An 18,674-nucleotide genomic window follows, 5' to 3' on the forward strand; every position below is an offset into this window, starting at 1 on the left:
TCAAATCCTAAAAATTTTCACCCTAAAATAGCATACACTAATAAAATCAACCGTAAATAAATACTCTCATGGCCATGATTCAACATCCGAACTTTAATACAGGATAAAAATCTCAAATTCTAAATGGTTTCACCCTAAAAGCATAACTACAATGCCTAAATCAAATATTATAGCAGCATGAGGCTCACGCGAGAGAATTTCACAGTGCTACTTGTTCCTTCAAATAAATAGCTAGTGATCAAGTGAGATATGTGAAATTGCTACTTCTTTTGTCATGTCCAACGAATGATTTTAGACATTACAAGTGTTTAGAAGGCCAACAAACCATATTTGTAGGAGATTGTAGCATCTTCACTTTGGCAATCCTGTTTCTGGATTAAGAAGAGCCTGACTTTCATCTAATAGCACAATAGGGCCTTGTCCAGGTCTTGTACATATAAAGTAACTAACATCTCCAGCATACTTCTGGTTGGAGTTGGCATCCTTGATTTCAGGAGGCGATTGCAGGGACTTCACATCTTCCATGTCTTTAATCCCAGCATCTTGAAGAATAGACTTATCACCAAGAACATAGCTACAGAACACAAATGAGGTTTAAATTAGAACTTTCCACAAGAATAAAATGACAGGTGCTTTTTATAACATAGGCAATCTAGTTAGTATATTACCTATTAAGATCAGCATCAGCACCAGGGGGGAAGTAAAAAAGCATTCGTTGCAAAAGCAGAGAAGCAGTCTTTCTGTCACGTGCAATTAGGACAGCATTTGGTCCTGCATCAAAAGTATATGCCACCTGCCAATTTTCTAGATATTAAAATTGTAGATAAAGGCAAACCAATGTAAATTTTCTTAACAAATCAGCTTTTAGTGAAAAATTTACACAACAGCATCACAAGAAAATAAGAGATGTGGAAATAGATGATCACTTAGTTCTGAAGCAGACAAACTATCAGCAGAACAGTTCAGCCTTTATGACCAGGGAAATCCTACATAGATATTCAAGAAACATCTTGAAGCAAAAAAAGCCAAAGCCAAGCTAAGCCAAAGAGGGCACAGTCCCTAGCTCTCTACAGCAATTCTTAGCATTCCTAAGTGGCAAGTGGCAACCAACAAGTCGATGCAGTTAAATAGGGGCAGCCCGAATGTATCCGGGTCAAAATATGGCTTTTATACAAACTAAACACATTCATTGGACTGCGTCAAATAACAGAGCTGAACTCTACAATTAGAGTTCAACCATATTCCATGTATTTATAACCCCAATTCCTATTTAAATCCACCAGTGAACAAACTACAGATACCAAGGTACAATTTTTGCTAGGCTTTTTAGTGGCTCAATGATCCCAAAGATCATGCAAACTACAATAATAGTTGACATTCATGTGACACATTCAGGTTTCAGATCACATTTGCGTGTAAATTTCTCTAATACAGAGAGGGGGGCAATGTCAAAGTTAAGGATTGGATGTAGATATACAATCAAAGCTGACAAAATGGTTATTTGAGTTACAAACTACGAAGTAAAACATTAGATTATCCAGTTTGTCATCTGTGAAGGCACAAAGACTATTTTCCGATTTCTATCTATCCTTTGAAATCAGCAACATAGTTATTCCTAAACTAGGCAAAATTTAGCTTTAACATTGCTAGCCAAAGATCATGTATCAGTTATAGGACAGTCAGGTCCCTCCATATTAGCTTTCCCTATAAAAACATTATAAGAAGTTTGTTATCAGTGTAAAACAAGCATACCAAGAATTTTGTTTTGATTCATACCCTGTTGCCACAATTCCATTATTTTCATATATTATAATGCAATTTATCCTTGCGTACCAAATTTTCATCCACAAGATTAAAAACACATCTTCCATTGTACCTTAAAAGTGTTTGAATTTGTTCACAGAAAATTAAGGAATCACCGAGACAACACGATAACAACATAAATGTTTAGGTTTTCATATTCTTTCTGGCTATTTCTTATCAAGTGATTACGTCTTCTTGGTATTCCAAGATAGAAATGACACACAACACATATTTGTAATCCCTATAGACAATAAATGTAATTATCCTGCAACATATATCAACAATTTCAGATCATAAACATCAGAAAAACAAGTTTTGAAAAACTGCGCAAGTATTGCCACTTTCTAGTGCATGCAGCATTCAAGCTCTCAGATAGGAATATTAGAATGTGGCCAGAAGACAAACCTGAGGTGTTGTTTCAGCACGATTCCACTTCTCCACAATGCTAATAATCCTGATTTCATATAATTATGTGATAACGTGTTCAGATTGACAAATAGTACGCTTAACATACTACTAATTAAAAGACCAAGCAACAGGGAACTTACTTATGAGATGTGTCATTCATGTAAAATATAGGAGGAGTTGTGTCCAGGCAGGTAGCATGGAATTGGTTGCTATCAGCACAAGCAAGACGAGCAAAAGAGGGAAAATCTTTATTTTTAATGGCTTCTTCCATCTGAACCATGCGCTTTGGTACTATTTCCTACAACAATTGTAGTACACGGGTGTCAAATGACACATGAATACATAAGATAATCAACCACTAAAAGTAACTATACAGTGGTAAACAATGATCAACTGACCATTTCTAAAGGCGGTGAGGGAGTAGAAAGGGGTAAACACAGAAGTAACAGAACTGAGAGATTTGGAAAGTATATACAGACATTAGTGATAACACCACCAAATAGGGTGGTGGTACCCACCATTGGCAGGGAAATAAAAGAAAGACACTAAGAAAATTTGCATAGCCTTTCTTCTAACTAGAAAATAAGCAGTTTACAAGCAACAGAAGCTTCAGCACCAATTACTTGAGAATGAAGGGAGCTGAAGCATTTTGGTAGCATGTCAGACATCTGGATACTTATTTCACATTAGTTAATTCTAATGATGCAATGTTGTTAATTGAAAGCTTTTACAACTCCCTGCTAAAACAACCTTTATAGACCACTAAACTATTGGATTTCTGGAATTTTCTTCATCAATATGGTTTATTATTGCCAAAATTCTACTGCGCACTAGGACAAGTAAGGTGGTGATATGGGTCTTGCTAGAATCCCTACACCAATCTGGTGACTGAAATGAAGAAGTCAAGTACCTGTGCTCTGTGCTTCAGCAGCAAGCTTGTCTCAACACTCTCACGCATCCCAGATGTACTGCTTGTCTCTTTTTGCCGAGAGCTTACCTGTATAGTTTATGATCAGGATTATTTCATAGATTGTGTGAGCAAAGAGCTATAATTGGAACGGAAGAGTTAAATATAAGAACACATGGAAGCTGCCACATCAACATAAAGTAAGGCTTTAGTTTGCATAACCTACTCGCAAGGAACACACCAAAAGCAAACATGCAGAAAGACCAGCATTTTGCACATATTTATATCAAAAGTTTCATCTCTGGTCAGAGCAGACTATAAACAAACAGTAGATTTTGATGGAGAAGCTAGTAGCGAGAAAAGCTGGTTAAAATAAACCAATATAATGTCCACAGGTTCAATCAAAGAGAGAAAAATCAAGAAACAGTAACTTGAATAACACTTTTCAGGAACAAGCATGATTATAGTAATGACCACTCAAAGAATATTACATACCACAGCAATCAAAATGACAAGATCATCCCAGTGCTTCTCATCTGCGACTTGAACTGCAAAACTGTCGCTTCCATCATCATTCTACATGTAATCCACCAACATTATTAAATCACATGAAAGTAAAAATATTTCCACTTGACATAACTACATAAGTAAACAATCCTCTAATTTCAATATGGTTTTCTAACTTCTTCTTCAGGGTTGTCTCAATTTTTACTGCCTTAAAGCTTTTAAACTAACAGTCTGATTGTAGCTTGACAGTCCAGCCAAGTGTTATAAGAAACATATAATGACATAGCCCCTCCATTTTACAGTAATTGTTAGGGTTTAAAACTAGCAACTTTCTAATTGACAGTCTAGGGGTCCATTATCTGTTCAACTAAAAGGTAATTCCTCATGGTTCCCACTTTTCTTTCAAGTATCTCACTCAGACATAGGTGCTCGAGTAACATAGAATTTAGCTTTGGGAAAAGATAGCTAGGATAGGCTTTGACTGATTGATTGAAAAGATAGCTAGGACGATAAAAGTAGTATACCAATAAAAACGTTTCTATGCATTTGTAGAAATCCAAGCAAGACATTTAAGATAGTCCAGCAGGAAAGAAAGAATAATTATAACAAGAGCTTACGTTTCCCATGATCCACTTGACAAAACCACCATGTAAGCTGCGACAAGCACTACCAGAACCTTGTCTGTAAAATATTTAATTTCAGATTACCAATTCAAGCAATAATTAAAATATTTTGTTGCACATTCATAATTAAATACTCTGTTGAACAGAACCACAAATATCATAGCTGTCTTAGATGTACATGCAAAATTTAGCACCTCAAAATAGATCGAATACCTTGCTATGGCAGAAAGCTGTGCTTGATCTTCCTTTAAATTCATGAGTTTTGCTAGAGAAAAAACTGCGAACATAGACATAACTGACTTTTAGTACAATTAGATTCTTAGAACCCTATCTAAAAAAAAATTAGAAAGTCTAAAAGTAACTAATAGCCGTGAGGGAAAACATTCAATAAACATGCATGGAAATGAGCTTAAGGAAGAATTGGAATCAAATACTTCCTCCCTCCCTAAATGATAGGCCACATAGTATCAATATTATTTCTAAGAAACTTGCATAAATTTAATATATCCATCCTTCACTTTAAACTTCACGTGGTCATTACGTGGAAGTGTGGAACCCTTAATAAGGGTAACCTTAACAGGGTGTTTGAATAAAGGTAATGACAGTAGGAAAATTGAAGGGTGGGAAAGGGAAGGGGAAACGGTGACTAAAAATGCAATAAGTAGTATCTACCACCTTGTTCTAACACCTTTACAACTAGCCTCCTTCCTCATTTTATGAATGGCAATTTGGTCTTTTGTGCTAATTATATAAACATTGTTTCCAAACCCCCATCCCAATTCTGTAAAATAAAAATCGAAATGCCCACTTAATATGATTTGGACTCCCATTCCAAACTCCATATTCACTTACATAGACACCCCCTTTTATGTGATAAGTCAACTAACTAAATCTACAAAAAACAACAGCCCAAACTAGAAATGTCACATACTCGTACCATTTAAGACCGTAGGGAATACAGAAGATGAACTGTGAACCAAACAACAGATTATCATAAAGTTGAAATGATTTCCAAGAAACATCAGAAATTACCAAGGCAAGCCAAACCAGCAGCTGAAGAAGCGAGCCCAGCAGCAGTGGGGAAGTTATTGTATGAAGCAATATGCACATGTAAACTTTCCCAATCCTTCTTCGCTATTTTAATGCCTTTCTCCTCCTCTTCAACATCATTAGCACGTTTACGAATTTCTCTCAGACAATTTTGGAATCTATCTCCAGCTAGGGAAATCTCCTACACTAACCCAAAAAGAAGACCAATACAACAAAAATTGAGCTTCTTTTTCTAAAATGAATGTAACTATTACATTAAATTATGCAACTTGCGATCAAAAAAATCAATCTCTGTGTAATTACTATTTACCAAACATTATACACTCATATTTGCAACACCATCAAATCATACAATTTTCAAATGATAATTTGAACTTACAAAAATTAAGGCTAATGTTAATAAAAAATAAAAATAAAATAAAAATAAAAACGGCTCTGATCACACTAATACCTATCCTAATTCAAAAAATTTGGTAAATGTGAAACAAATTAAAATTTCTGCAAATCATTTGAATCATACATATTTCAAATGCAAAACTAACCAACTATAAATATCACTATCAATTACGGAGTACTATTCAATCTACCAACAAATTTTCAAATGATTACACACATTAATTCCAAATAGCTCAAATTTACAACAAAAACTTGCCAATTATTACTCAAATCATACAGATTTCATATGCAACATTTGCCAGCTATCAATTTTTTTTGCAAGTTTCAATTTTTCTTCAATTAACACAAAAAATTGCAAAAAAAATTACACACATACGATCATAGCAATACCTTGCCATTGAGCCACATACGATCTTGAATAAATGCAGGAGAGACAGCAACAGTAGTGGTAGTACAAAGATGATTAGGATCAAGAGTAACACTCAAACTATCATTAATCGGCAAAATTAGGGTTTCATCTCGCTTTCCCCAGTACTTAATCACTGCAATGTTCGTCGGCGTTTGCGCCGTCACTAACCTCACCCAACTCTTCTCCGCCGCCATTGTTGAAGATCTCTGAGAAATTTAATCAATTTCTGAGAAAATTAAACGATCGATGAAATTGAGAAGAAGAAGAAGAAGAAGAGAGAGAAAATGATGAGATCTTTAGTTTATGAGGAGAGAGAAAATGAAGATTAGTGTGGTGAATTGACATGGTTTACTCGTTGTTTTCTACTCTGTTTTTATAGTCTGCTGCCCGACCTCGTGGAAAATGAGGACGTTGGTTGGAAAAAAATAATTTATAATGTAATTATTTTGAATATTTTTAGAAAATATGTGTATTTTTGATGAAAATTGGAAGATTTGGTGCTTGGACCAACTCGTTTCCCTCGAGGGGTATATAGTTATATACTTACCCAAGATTGAATTTGATATGATGATATATACGAAGTATGTAACTATATATGTTTGATTAGTATTTAGCCAACCTAGATTGAATTTAATGAGGATTATTTTGTTTTGATTTGATTTTGTTTGGGGTGAGTAGTGCTAACAACTAGTCAAATACGTCTTGCTTACAACATAAACTAGATTGAATATTTAAATTGATCGAGTAATTTTGTGTTGTAAATAACGGTTTATCTGACATATGTTTATGGACACATGTTAAGTTATAAAATTAAAATATTTTAGAAGCAAAATTTGTTGAAAAAAAAGTGTGTACAATTTCGTCACTTTTAGAATAGTTAATTGTCGAGATATTCTTATTTTATACGAATCCCAAGAGCTAATCCAAAATCATTTGCTATAACATTTGTATTAACAAGGAATTTAGTACGTGTTTTTATTTTTGGAAATTCATGAAATACCAACATATCTATTTAAGAAAAAAAAAAATTTAATTTCTAAACTTCCATATTACATGTAATGTTACCATCACCCATCTTAAATGGAGAGTATAAATCAATCCAAAAAGGAATGATGATGCAATGATTTTTAAAAATCAGATAATGACATATTTATTAATTAATACTATCAATAGAAATGTACGAGTAAAAAAATAAAGAAAAACGTGTTATTTTAACTCGTTCTTAAATCTATTTGCAAAAGACGATCTACAAATTACTCTTCATTATAATTTGTACAAGTATTATTTAGGAATGAAGGGATTTAATCTTTGTTATATTGATACTCTCATTAATTAAAAGCAAGTACGCAAAATAGCTTCAATACTTAAATCTCGCTCCTTCACGTTGTTTTGTGGACTTTTGTCATGTGATTATGTGCATTTTTGGTGTGGCTAGCCACATTGTGTGTAAGCTGATACACACGAAAACACTAACCGAGTAACCCATATTCAGTAATCCTTGACTGATCGAATAACCCCCGATCACACCATGTGGCCATTCATATATGAAAACTTGTGGATCACGTTTGATGTTAACACCTTATTAGCTTGATTTGGATTTGATTTATGCCTGATTTGCATCCCCAACTATATCTGGCTAATGTCATGTTCATCGAGGTGATGACTCCAAATAAGCATTATTCTCATCACAAATCAGATTTTAAAAAAAAGTCACTAAGAAAACTTATTAAATTCAACGACTATATATCATATTATTTAATTTTTTTTTTGGGTGATAAAGAGGGGCTTGCAAGCCCTATATCATCATATAATCACTTATTAAAATAAAAATTAGTACCAACCAGGCATGTGAACACAACTAATCAAGGTGAATTTTATAGGATCTGGCAAGCTCAGCATCTGACAAAAAGACTAATTAAAAAACCAATTACTTTTCAGAAAAAAGGAGTATATATATTCTACATAATACGAGTAATAATAAATTAAAGGTTGTAAATTTATCATTTTGTCCTAAAAATCGGACCCTTAAGATTCTGCGTTAGAGCAAACAAAAGGAGCAACTTTTGTACTTATGTGTTTGCTGAAAGAAATACTCGTAGTAAAACTGTAAAAGTATCACCTTATGTGTTAGATTAAACAATTACTAATTTTATCAATGAAATACTTGTAACGATTACTCTCAACCTAAACTCTTGAGGAATAATCAAGCAAGTGATTCGGAAATAACCCTACTATCACGAACTTACAAATTAGTATGTGGGTCGCGATACAGTTGTTCAATTTTGAACTTGTTTAACAAAATTAGGTAGCGAAGTGCTTCCGTCACATACCAGAAATTTTATTGGTATAACTGAAGATGTAGAGATTATATTCAACTTGCAGCAAAATTTATGCCTTTTTGAATTTTGATAACATCAATGTTGAATTACTATAATCAACCCCAATTAAAATAGAAGGGGAAATTCAAAGAAAAATAAAGCAATCAATGAATAAATACATCTATATGTAGCAAAGTGCTTTATTATACTATGTGTAATGAAAAAATTAAGCCCATATTGCTAAGAGGGCCATGATCCCGGCACCAAGAAGCAAGGTTACATTAGCGCCAAAGAAGAGCCTAGTGTTGGTCTGCACCTTTGAGTTCATGAAATCTTGAGCTAGAAGATCGACAAGAGCCATGTAAATCAATATTCCACCAGCGACTGAGTTTAGCAATCCTTGCACGACTAAAGCTGTTGGACTGCTATCATCGTAAACATTTGTAATTCCGATACCAATTGCTATTCCCACAGGAGTTGTGAGGGAGAAGAATAAAGCCATGCACAATGTAGATCCAGATTTGAAAGCTGCCTGCAAAACATAGAAAGTATGTGGTCTTCAGATCAGCTTCTCGTCAGGGTTACTAAATTTTGTTTTGACAGGAAGATCGTGTTCATATTCATTATGATTAGTTTGGCGAAAACTTGAACAAATAACAAAGGATGGTTACACTTATGTTACAGAAAATATTTTCTTATACTGCTACACAAACCACCTGTGTTAACAGAATGAGAAAAAAAAAAAAAAAATTAAGGCTTTAAAGATGTTGATATGACAAAAGATTAGCTCGATCAAGGCTTGGTAGATTCTGCTTAACACAAAATAGAATGGAAATCGGAAGCTGATTCCCTCTAATAGCAACCAACAGATATAAATTGCATACTAAATGCCAATTTTTGACAGGCAATTCTGATGTTAAGATAAAGTGATTTTATGTTGAAGGTGAGCGCCTAAGAAAATCACATATTCACATCGTTGTTGAATCTGATTCTAATCTTCCATTAGCTAGAATGGAAGATAATGAGGCTTGCTAATAAAGCAAAAGATTCTTCGAAACAGATTGAAAGGTTAGCAAGTTACTGGTTACTAATTTACAGCATAAGTACTCTAATCCCATCAAACCAGCAGACAAACTCAGAGGCAGAGAGGACATTTCTGACAATCAAACCTATTATAATTCTTTTAGCAATAGCTTAACTTTTTAATAACCATCATGTAAGAATAATTGTGTTAAAACTTTTCTTCAGGGCTCGTTTTTATTGTCACGAATTTGATTTCCAATTTCTAGCATGACAGTTCAGCCTATCCAACTGTTGTCAGGAAACTGAAGGAACAAAACATAGAGATGAAGATTTTGTGAACTTCTTCATACCTGTGCAATGCATCCACCAAGTCCAATGCCTTCGAAAAACTGATGGAAACACAATGCTACGATGAGAGGCTTGATCGTGTCAAGGCTCTGAGACGTACCTAGTGATATGCCAATGATAATTGAGTGAACTACAATTCCCATCTCCAGTACCTGAACATATATCAAAAAGAATACTTCTACATCAGAAGCTGCTCAAGAACTCGATAATACAGAGAAGTTTAGCTATTTTCCCTCCCCAACACGTACTTAAGTATAGCAACATCAGACATTAGGCATCACATCAATATATGTGCTCTATAAAACAAACTTATTTGCTAATTTATCTTCAATATTTGGTCATATGCAAGAAGCTGCAGTTTCTGAAAATTTGCATTTGATTAACTGCAGGGCATTATTTAAGCAAACTTCTGTCAAATTATGAGTAGTAAAATTATCAAGAAATTGTACTTAAATGTAATTTTCTTGACAAATTGGTTTGTCATTGGGGACCATAAAGCACCAAAGTTACCCCCGTCCACTTTAGACCTTATCCCTCCCTACTGAAAACTATGGTCCACTCTAAACGTACTAGGCGATATGTAACAAATGATGTACACGGAATTTGACCTGATCATATCGCACAATTGCAAAAAAAACTTGACAGCTACTGGTAAAAGCTACCAACTTTATCAATTGTACTAAAAACAAAGCATATCATAGCATTATAAGTCATAAAATCCTAGCTAGATTGAAAATCAATGGAACAGTAGAAAAAGTTACCTGTGAAGTAATCTTATATCTGATACGATCAAAGTCGGTGAAACCATCCAAGTTAGCTTCCAATGGACCAGGACCATGAGCATGACCATGTGTAGCATGGGTGTGAAGATGAACATGACCAGCATGCTCCTCACTAGTCTCCTCCACAACAGCCCCAGCAGCCGAACCGGAATGCTCACCGAAGTGGGCCCTTCGATAATGCCCCGTGGCGATAGCATCAATCATCAATGACCCAAGCGCCCCAACCATAGCAGCAAGGCCAGTGAAGGGGAACTTACCCCAAGGGGTGTCCTTAAGGGTAGGACTGTTAAGGTCTTCAAAGGCATCAGGTAATATATGGATAAAACCCGTGGACAAAATTACCCCTGCCGCGAATGACTTGATCAAGAAGAACAATTTACTCTCCGGGTGTAAAATGGGAAAATTCTTCCCTACTATCGGAAATGTAACACCTATAGCACTTGCTATTAAAATGGATAAAATCGCCGCGATTTTATACTTTAATAGGATGTCTATACCAAGGTTTTGTGTTACATACTCACAATTACATGTAGAATTTTGTATTGAAGTTGTAAGAAATTGATCAAATGGAAAGGAAATATAGCAGCATAATGCCTTAGACAACATGATTTTCTATTGTATTTTGGTGGTTAAGGTGGAGTAAACGAGGAATCCTAAATTTAGATTTGAAAATGGTCTGAAATCAGCCAAAATAAAGGAAAGAGTGTGCACAGGATGTCGTCATTATTGTACTACATAATTCCAAAACCATCATTTCCAGAGATGATCAATTGGGCCCTATATAATTACTAGTTAGAGTAATGTTGATAATATAATCTTAATTTCTAATCCATTATTTTCAACTGGTGATTGTGATACCATGGTTGTTTTAATTTATTTTCCGTCACATAATGATCCTTCCTTGTACGTATGTATTTAGATAAAAGAAAGTTGACTAACTTATAAAGAACGTAACTATGAAGCAGTGGATGTATAATGAATATAAAAATTTAATACGAAGAAGATTGAGAGTGGGTTTTTTTTTTTTTTTATCACTTGATTCTCAACTTATTGAGCTATCCAATAGGCAAATCAATTATTGAATGAAGTAATAACCCCAAATAATAAGATTGTGAAAATAGTTAATATTCAAGAAAATGCCTTTTAACAGAAAATCAATTTTTCAAAGAGAGAGTGGACAAGAAAACTTTCTCTGATTGTGACAAAGAGAGGATTGATGATTGAAACCGAATTAAACAAGCAGAACACTAATTAAGATATCCAATAAAAATATCAATGATTGAACAAAAATTAAAATCAACCAGATTTAAACTACCGGAAAAATCTTAGGAAAAAGTAAGAATAATTTACCTTAATCCAAATGACAGAATAAATCTTCTTTCTAAACAGAATAAATCTTGAATAAATAAAATTGAATGTGCAGTAAAAAAGGAGGAGGATTAAGAAAGACTAGCAAATGCAAACAAATTTTCTAGAGTAGATTAGAATTCGAAAAAGCTAGATATTGATTTTGGCCCCAAATACAATTTTGGTTTCATCTATTTTTAAGATTTTCTCTCTCCAAAGTCAACGATTTAGGCTCATAGATCATGATCGTGATGACCCATTGACCCGTATACTATTGCCAATTGAATTTGCGTTGCTCCTACTCTTTCCAAATACCTTAGGTGTGGTTTATGGTCATATTAAAAATCGGCCAATAAAATTGGTCATAACCAAACTTAATTTTAAGTATTTATTAAAGAAGCCCCAATTTATTATTACTAAAAAAAATTACGAGTATTAAATAAATCAACAAACATTGCATTTTTGTAAATAAACCAGTTATTGGTCCAGGCGATGCTCCGTATCATTCTAAGTTTAATACTTTAATATCAAATAATATTTTGGTCTTGATTACACTAAGAGCTTAATTATTTTTTACATATATAAAAGATGAAAGTTTATTAAGTAGTTAGTTGTTTGTATAAGTTGGCTTGTCTATAAGAACAATTTTTTGCATTATGTAAATCAATAATAAATCAAATTTTTTCAAATTTTGATGTCAATATATACTGCTAAATATTACTCTATAATACAATTTTATGAATTAACTCGTTATTGTCCTGGGCGATACCTCAGATATAAACTTATAAATTCGTGATTATAAGGTTAGTATTCAACATAATAACAAGGCCCCGTTCACTTCACCTTATTTTTGCTGAACTGAAATTATTTTTACTAAAATAAAATTATATTTACTGAACTTAAATTATTTTTAAAACTTAAATTAATTTTACTGAACTGAAATTATTTTTGCTGAACTGAAATTATTTTTGCTGATTTTCTACTATAATTCTTTAAGAAAACTGGATTTTACTGAACTGAAATTATTTTTACTGAACTGAAATTATTTTTACTGAACTGAAATTAATTTTACTGAACTGAAATTATTTTTACTTAATATTATTTTTTTAAAAGTAAAGTGAACAGGGCCTAAATTAAACTTAAGATTAATGGGTGTTAGTTTTTATTCATTTTACTTTACATACTAAAATACTTTGTACAATTGCTTGATTGATATTGAATATAGAAAATTAGCATCCAAGGAATAAACAAACCATTAGTGTGTGATTAATGTCTTATTAATTAAATTGTTAATTATTGTGCAATAACTTAGGAGTGAAATTTTATGGGACAATTAAATACGAAGGTTACACATATGAAGAGTTTTAGGATAATAAGTGATTACACATAAGGTGACACATAGTGCTCACGTTGCGTCAAATCATATTGAAGGAATGGTGACACAACATGGTGGTGGCGTGTTGTCCTATTGAGTTTTAATATTATTATAGATTAACATTTGTGAGACACACATTTATTAAAAAGTTGTTGATTTATTTACAAAAATATCATTAGTTTTTTTTAAATGAAACCTGTATTTTCTTTTAAAGTAGCTGATCTCAGCCTTGCTTGTGCATTTGTCATTCCAATAAGAAGTAACCTCTTGATGTACTTGAATTTATGTTGTTCATCTACAGCATAACACGTTGCTAAGAATTTTAAAGTGCTACACAATTTTTGGGGATTTTGTATTGGTGATTATTGATTTGATAAATTTCATTGTTTTTGCATTTATGTACACGAATTGTGTTTGGAGATATATATAAATTATATATATATATATAATAATATATATATAGAGAAAGGCTCATGTAAAAACCCTCCTCTATATAAGAATCCAATCTTATATAAGAACTAATCTCAGCCCTTTATTAGTTTTGATCTAACCATCTAAATTGATTCTTTAGTAATGACATTTCTGTAATTTTGAGAAGTTCGTATTTAGAACATAGAAAAAAAATTTAGAACATAGAAAAAAATTTAGAATATAGGTAAAATTTTAGAACATAAGTTAAAAAAATTTAGAACATAAGCAGAAAATTTTAGAACATAAGAAAAATAATTTAGAAGATAGCAAAAATTTAGAACATAAGCAAACAAGAAAATTAGAACATAAGAAAAATAATTTAGAACATAAGTTGAAAAAATTATTTATAACATAGGTAAAAATTAATAACATAAGCTGAAAAAATAATTTAGAATCTAGGAAAAAATTTAGAACATATGCTGAAAAATAATTTAGAACATAGGAAAAAATTTAGAACATAAGCTTAAAAAAATAATTTAGAACATAGGAACAAATTTAGAACATAAGCTAAAAAAAAGAATTTAGAACATTGGAAATAATTTGAAACATAAGTAGAAAAAATTTAGAATATAGGAAAAAACTTTTAAACATAAGCAGATAAAATTTTGAACATAGGAAAAAGTTTAGAACATAAGGTGTTCTTACATAAGAAAGGGTTCTTTATAAGAAGAGGTTCTGCCTATGTTCTAAATTATTTCCTATATTCTAAATATTTTTTTTTACTATGTTCTAAATTTTTCTCCTTATGTTGAAACAAAATATTTTTTACTATGTTCTAAATTCTTCTTATGTTATAACAAAATTTTCCTATGTTCTAAATTATTTTTCTATGTTCTAAATATTTTTTCCTATGTTCTAAATTTTTTTCATATGTTCTAAATTTTTCTACCTACGTTTTAATTTTTCCTATGTTCTAAAATTTATCCTACATTCTAATTTTTTTTTTTTTTTTTTTTTGGTTATGTTCTAATTTTTTTACCCTATGTTCCAACTGTTTTCTATTTATGTTCTAAGTTTTTTTTTTCTATATTATAAATAAATGTTCTAAAATTTTTTCTTATGTTCTACATTTTCTTTCCAATGTCTTAAAGACATGATCTAATTTTTTTTTAGGTTCACAAATAATATACAGAACCAAATAATCAATGGGAAAAGATTCCCATTCAACAAAATTGAAACAAACATTAATGTAAGCGACACAACTAGCTATACTATTAAGTCACACAACTAGCTAAACCCAATATAAAAATTCTAGAACATCAACCAAAATAAGCATCTAATATGATTCTCCATCTCCAAATGACTAGTCCTAACCAAACAACTATCAGCTTTTTGTTATTAGAGGTACACATAATCAACCTGTTCTCAACATCAAAGAATCAATTAGCGAGACTATCAGCAAGCACCTACTCCTAACAAAATGAAAAGCAGCAAGCTCTGGTGCAACAAAAGCAATAGTTTGAAACTACTGAAATAGAATGATGAAATATAAAATTTGGGCAACAAAATAGAAGACAACAATGAATTTGAACATATAGTGAACATAAGCAATTAAATTTAACAAATTCGAAAAAAAAAAATCCAGGCCTGAATTTGAAAATTTGCGAAGTAAGGTTTTTTTTCGCCAAAATTAGTACTAAAATTGAACTATTATTACAAAAATTGTTGAAAATCCTTGAATTTATGTAAATAAAACCTTGAACAATATTCGAATTGCAGCTACAATGGCAGTTTTTGGGAGTTTGAGGAGAGAGAAATTGAATGGCGATTTTTAAGAGAAAGGGATGATGTTTTGTGTTAGGAGAGAGAAAATTAAAAGTTTCTCTTACTCTTTAATCTTAACCATCTACTCCAACTAATCCAACGGATTAGAATAGTTCTTATAAGTAAGAGTTCTTATATAAGAAGGGGTTTTTATCGGATCCCTCCCCTATATATATATTATTTTTTTTGGTGGTGAAAATTAGAATGATATATTAGATATATGAAAATCAAAATTCAAATAAAGTACTACTCCGTATTAATTACTTGTACATGTCAATAAAATCAAAGAATTTTTTGCATAATCTAGGAGAATATAATCTAGTATGAATCCATTTTTTTCCCCATAATTTAAATGGATGTGGACTCGAGAGAGGCTACTTTTACAATTTACAAACTTAAGGAATTGGCAAACCAAAGTGTTTCGTCCTTGTGTTGATATTGATAGTACTACTGCTGGCGACTTTAGTTAATCTCTCACTAGACGAGCCACTACGCCACGAACACGAAGATAGCCTAAAAGACTCGTGGGCTAGGGGCAATGGCCTCTCTGGTAGCTTTGGTATGTCAATGTCCCCTTCCAACATCTTAAGGGCTTGGGCTATGGTAGGCCTAAACGCGACCATAACATGAGCACAAAGTAGTCCAACACGTACATATCGATCCATTATCCCCTTTGGACCTTCATTCCTTATAAATTCGTCGAAAATAGCCTCAACATTTTGTGACTTTACCAAATTCCAAACCAAATCCGTGATTAATGGTGTTGAGGTATTTGATGTGTCCAAAACCTTTCTCCCAGTCATTGTCTCTAAAATCACAATTCCGAAGCTATAAACATCACTCTTTTCGGTTAGTTGCCCATATAAAGCATACTCCGGGGGTAAGTATCCATATGTGCCCGCGACCCTAGTGGTAAGATGAGACTGCCCTTCAACACTCTGCTTAGCCAACCCAAAATCGGCCACCCTTGCCCTCATCTCCGAGTCTAGAAGTATGTTGGTAGTCTTGATGTCACGGTGATAAACCGCCGGCTTCACACCATAGTGCAAGTATGCAAGTCCCTTAGCAACATCAAGGATTATGTTCTTCCTTTGAGGCCATGTTAACTTCCTTTGATGGTCAAACAAATGATCACTAAGGCTACCATTCGGCATGTAGTCATACACAAGGTACCGCCTTTTCCCCTTTAGATTATCACTTGCTACACAACATCCTCTTAGAGGTAAAAGATTTCGATGCCTAATTTTGCTTATAATATCAACCTCATTGCAAAACTCTTCATCCCTCATGGAATCCAAATCGTCCGTGATTTGTTTCACCGCGATTGTAGACCCACTTGCAAACGTCCCCTTATAAACAACCCCATATCCGCCTTGACCAATGAAATTTTTTCGTGAAAATCCATCTGTAGCGCGTTCTAACTCTGTCACGTGGTACCATATCGTACCTACATTAGGTGAAACTTGACCCCTAACACTAGTAACAAACTTATCATGGACCGCGCTTTCTTTTCTCCTTTTATCCCAAACTCTAAGCAAATATATCAATCCTATAACCATCAAAACACCAACTATACCCCCTAAAAACCCGAAAACAAACCTATATACAATGTTTTTATTCAGTTGCCCTGAAGATTGACCGAGATTGTAATGACCTGGAGCCAAGGGAAGGCCTAGGATACAATTTGCTGACCCAAAATCTGTTGGTCCAAGCTGATTAACAATCCCAGCAGCATAAAATATGGTGAAGTAAAAGCACTTAGTTGAGTTTGGTGCTAAACTTACCAATTGAGCATTCATCTTCATGCCAGCATCAAAGCAAGAGTTACATTGTGTTAATCTCCTCATGTCACCCTGGCAAGACGTGTTCAACTCCGGTGTAAGGCCGGCTTTTACATTCCACTCGTCGATAGTCCTGATCCCAGCACAGTCTGAAGGGTGGTTAAGCAGCAATTCATTAGAGTTGTTCAAGCATGAGGACACTAATGAGACATTCATCCTCGAAATCGTGGCTAGTTTGGTATGAAAGACGTATAGGCAAGAGGAGGCTAGTTCAGGAGTTGGTAGATAAAAATTTGAGGAGGCTTTAAGGTATGTAGCTAATCCCATGCCTAATAAGCTCCCAAGTGTTTGGCAACAAGATCTTGATTCGGCGTTTTCGCCGCATTCTTCGGTGTCCCATGGGAATGTATTGACATAGGTGAAGTCTATTGGACATGATACATTGTTGTTGCTTGAATTTGCTAAGGAGAAGAAGGAGATAAAGAGAAGAGATGAAAAAAACAGCCAAATGTTTGACATTTTTCCTTAGTTTAACTTTCTTTGCTACTTAGCCAAATGTTTTGTTAAGTAGCAAATCAAAAGAGTTGTTTGGAGGCTATGTTATGATGTTTTTGTAAAGTATTTGTTCGATCAAAAGCAAGAGTATCAAATTAGGTAGGCTGCCTAAAGTTGAAGTCAAACATCAAATTTTGTGAGCTTATTACTGGACTAATATAGTAGTAGTATACCAGTTGCCCACATGTAGTTAGATTATTTTATATATTAGTAATAACTAATAAGCACCTTTTTCTTAACAACTTTTGTAAAAATATATTCTGTATTTCTGTAGTAGTACTTTAAAATTTCATATCTAACTAAAATACTGTGAAATATTGGGTAGAGAAGATAAACTTTATGCTGTTTTTGTTATATTGTCAAGTTCGTGTCATTAATGGTAGTATATACATTATTAAAAGTGATACGGAGTAATAAATAAGAATTTCAAATAACCTATTCTCCGTATATTATGGTAAGAAAAACATAAATTATTGTTTATGGTGTAAAAAAAAAAATAGTTTAAGTTAAAAGTGGAATTGATGAAGTATGGTGAGGTTTAGTATAAGACTAATAAGATACGGAGTAATGTTCCAATTATCCCCAAATTTTACAGAGTAGCCTGGAAAATGTGGGACATGAAGCAGACAAAATTTTATTTGTTCATTTGCTCATTTATTTGCACTTGGCAGTCAAAAGAAAAATTGGTAATATTTGGAGGCTGCTAGGTTATTAGAACACTAAGCGAAATTTCTTAGTTGCTGCAAAAAACGGTAGTTTAATCTTACATACTTAGAAGAATAGTATAAACAAAAAACCACTACTTAA

General features: G+C 33.0%; 2 protein-coding genes and 1 pseudogene across 2 annotated transcripts; all 3 read right to left on the minus strand.

Moving 5' to 3' along the window:
• Positions 1-38: 38 nt before the first annotated feature.
• LOC145569476 (diphosphomevalonate decarboxylase 2-like) lies at positions 39-6,467 on the minus strand. Its single transcript, XM_081628820.1, has 10 exons — positions 6,085-6,467; positions 5,281-5,479; positions 4,462-4,525; positions 4,243-4,306; positions 3,614-3,694; positions 3,122-3,208; positions 2,352-2,509; positions 2,209-2,257; positions 669-793; positions 39-574 (listed from the first exon to the last, which is right to left on the minus strand). Exons 1-10 carry the CDS (start codon positions 6,295-6,297, stop codon positions 352-354), a joined length of 1,263 nt encoding a protein of 420 aa, XP_081484946.1. The 5' UTR covers positions 6,298-6,467; the 3' UTR covers positions 39-351.
• A 2,003-nt stretch (positions 6,468-8,470) lies between these two features.
• Positions 8,471-11,289, minus strand: LOC145569477 (zinc transporter 8-like). Its single transcript, XM_081628821.1, has 3 exons — positions 10,554-11,289; positions 9,795-9,944; positions 8,471-8,953 (listed from the first exon to the last, which is right to left on the minus strand). Exons 1-3 carry the CDS (start codon positions 11,178-11,180, stop codon positions 8,648-8,650), a joined length of 1,083 nt encoding a protein of 360 aa, XP_081484947.1. The 5' UTR covers positions 11,181-11,289; the 3' UTR covers positions 8,471-8,647.
• Positions 11,290-15,926: 4,637 nt separating this feature from the next.
• LOC145567012 (putative receptor-like protein kinase At1g11050 pseudogene) lies at positions 15,927-17,831 on the minus strand (annotated as a pseudogene).
• Between the last annotated feature and the right edge of the window lie 843 nt (positions 17,832-18,674).

This window comes from Chenopodium album, chromosome 11 (assembly GCF_948465745.1).
Source record: "Chenopodium album chromosome 11, dcCheAlbu1.1, whole genome shotgun sequence".
Taxonomy (NCBI): domain Eukaryota; kingdom Viridiplantae; phylum Streptophyta; class Magnoliopsida; order Caryophyllales; family Amaranthaceae; genus Chenopodium; species Chenopodium album.

What these genes read in the sequence shown, in the direction of transcription:
- LOC145569477 (XM_081628821.1), bottom strand. Translation starts at nt 11,180, where the DNA reads ATGTTGTCTAAGGCATTATGCTGCTATATTTCCTTTCCATTTGATCAA. An exon ending in GATATAAGATTACTTCACAG is followed by an intron (nt 9,945 to 10,553) that starts GTAACTTTTTCT and finishes ATATATGTTCAG; the next exon opens with GTACTGGAGATGGGAATTGT. An exon ending in TTGGTGGATGCATTGCACAG is followed by an intron (nt 8,954 to 9,794) that starts GTATGAAGAAGT and finishes TATGTTTTGCAG; the next exon opens with GCAGCTTTCAAATCTGGATC.
- LOC145569476 (XM_081628820.1), bottom strand. Translation starts at nt 6,297, where the DNA reads ATGGCGGCGGAGAAGAGTTGGGTGAGGTTAGTGACGGCGCAAACGCCG. An exon ending in ATGAATGACACATCTCATAA is followed by an intron (nt 2,258 to 2,351) that starts GTAAGTTCCCTG and finishes ATATGAAATCAG; the next exon opens with GATTATTAGCATTGTGGAGA. An exon ending in GCTGATGCTGATCTTAATAG is followed by an intron (nt 575 to 668) that starts GTAATATACTAA and finishes TGTGTTCTGTAG; the next exon opens with CTATGTTCTTGGTGATAAGT.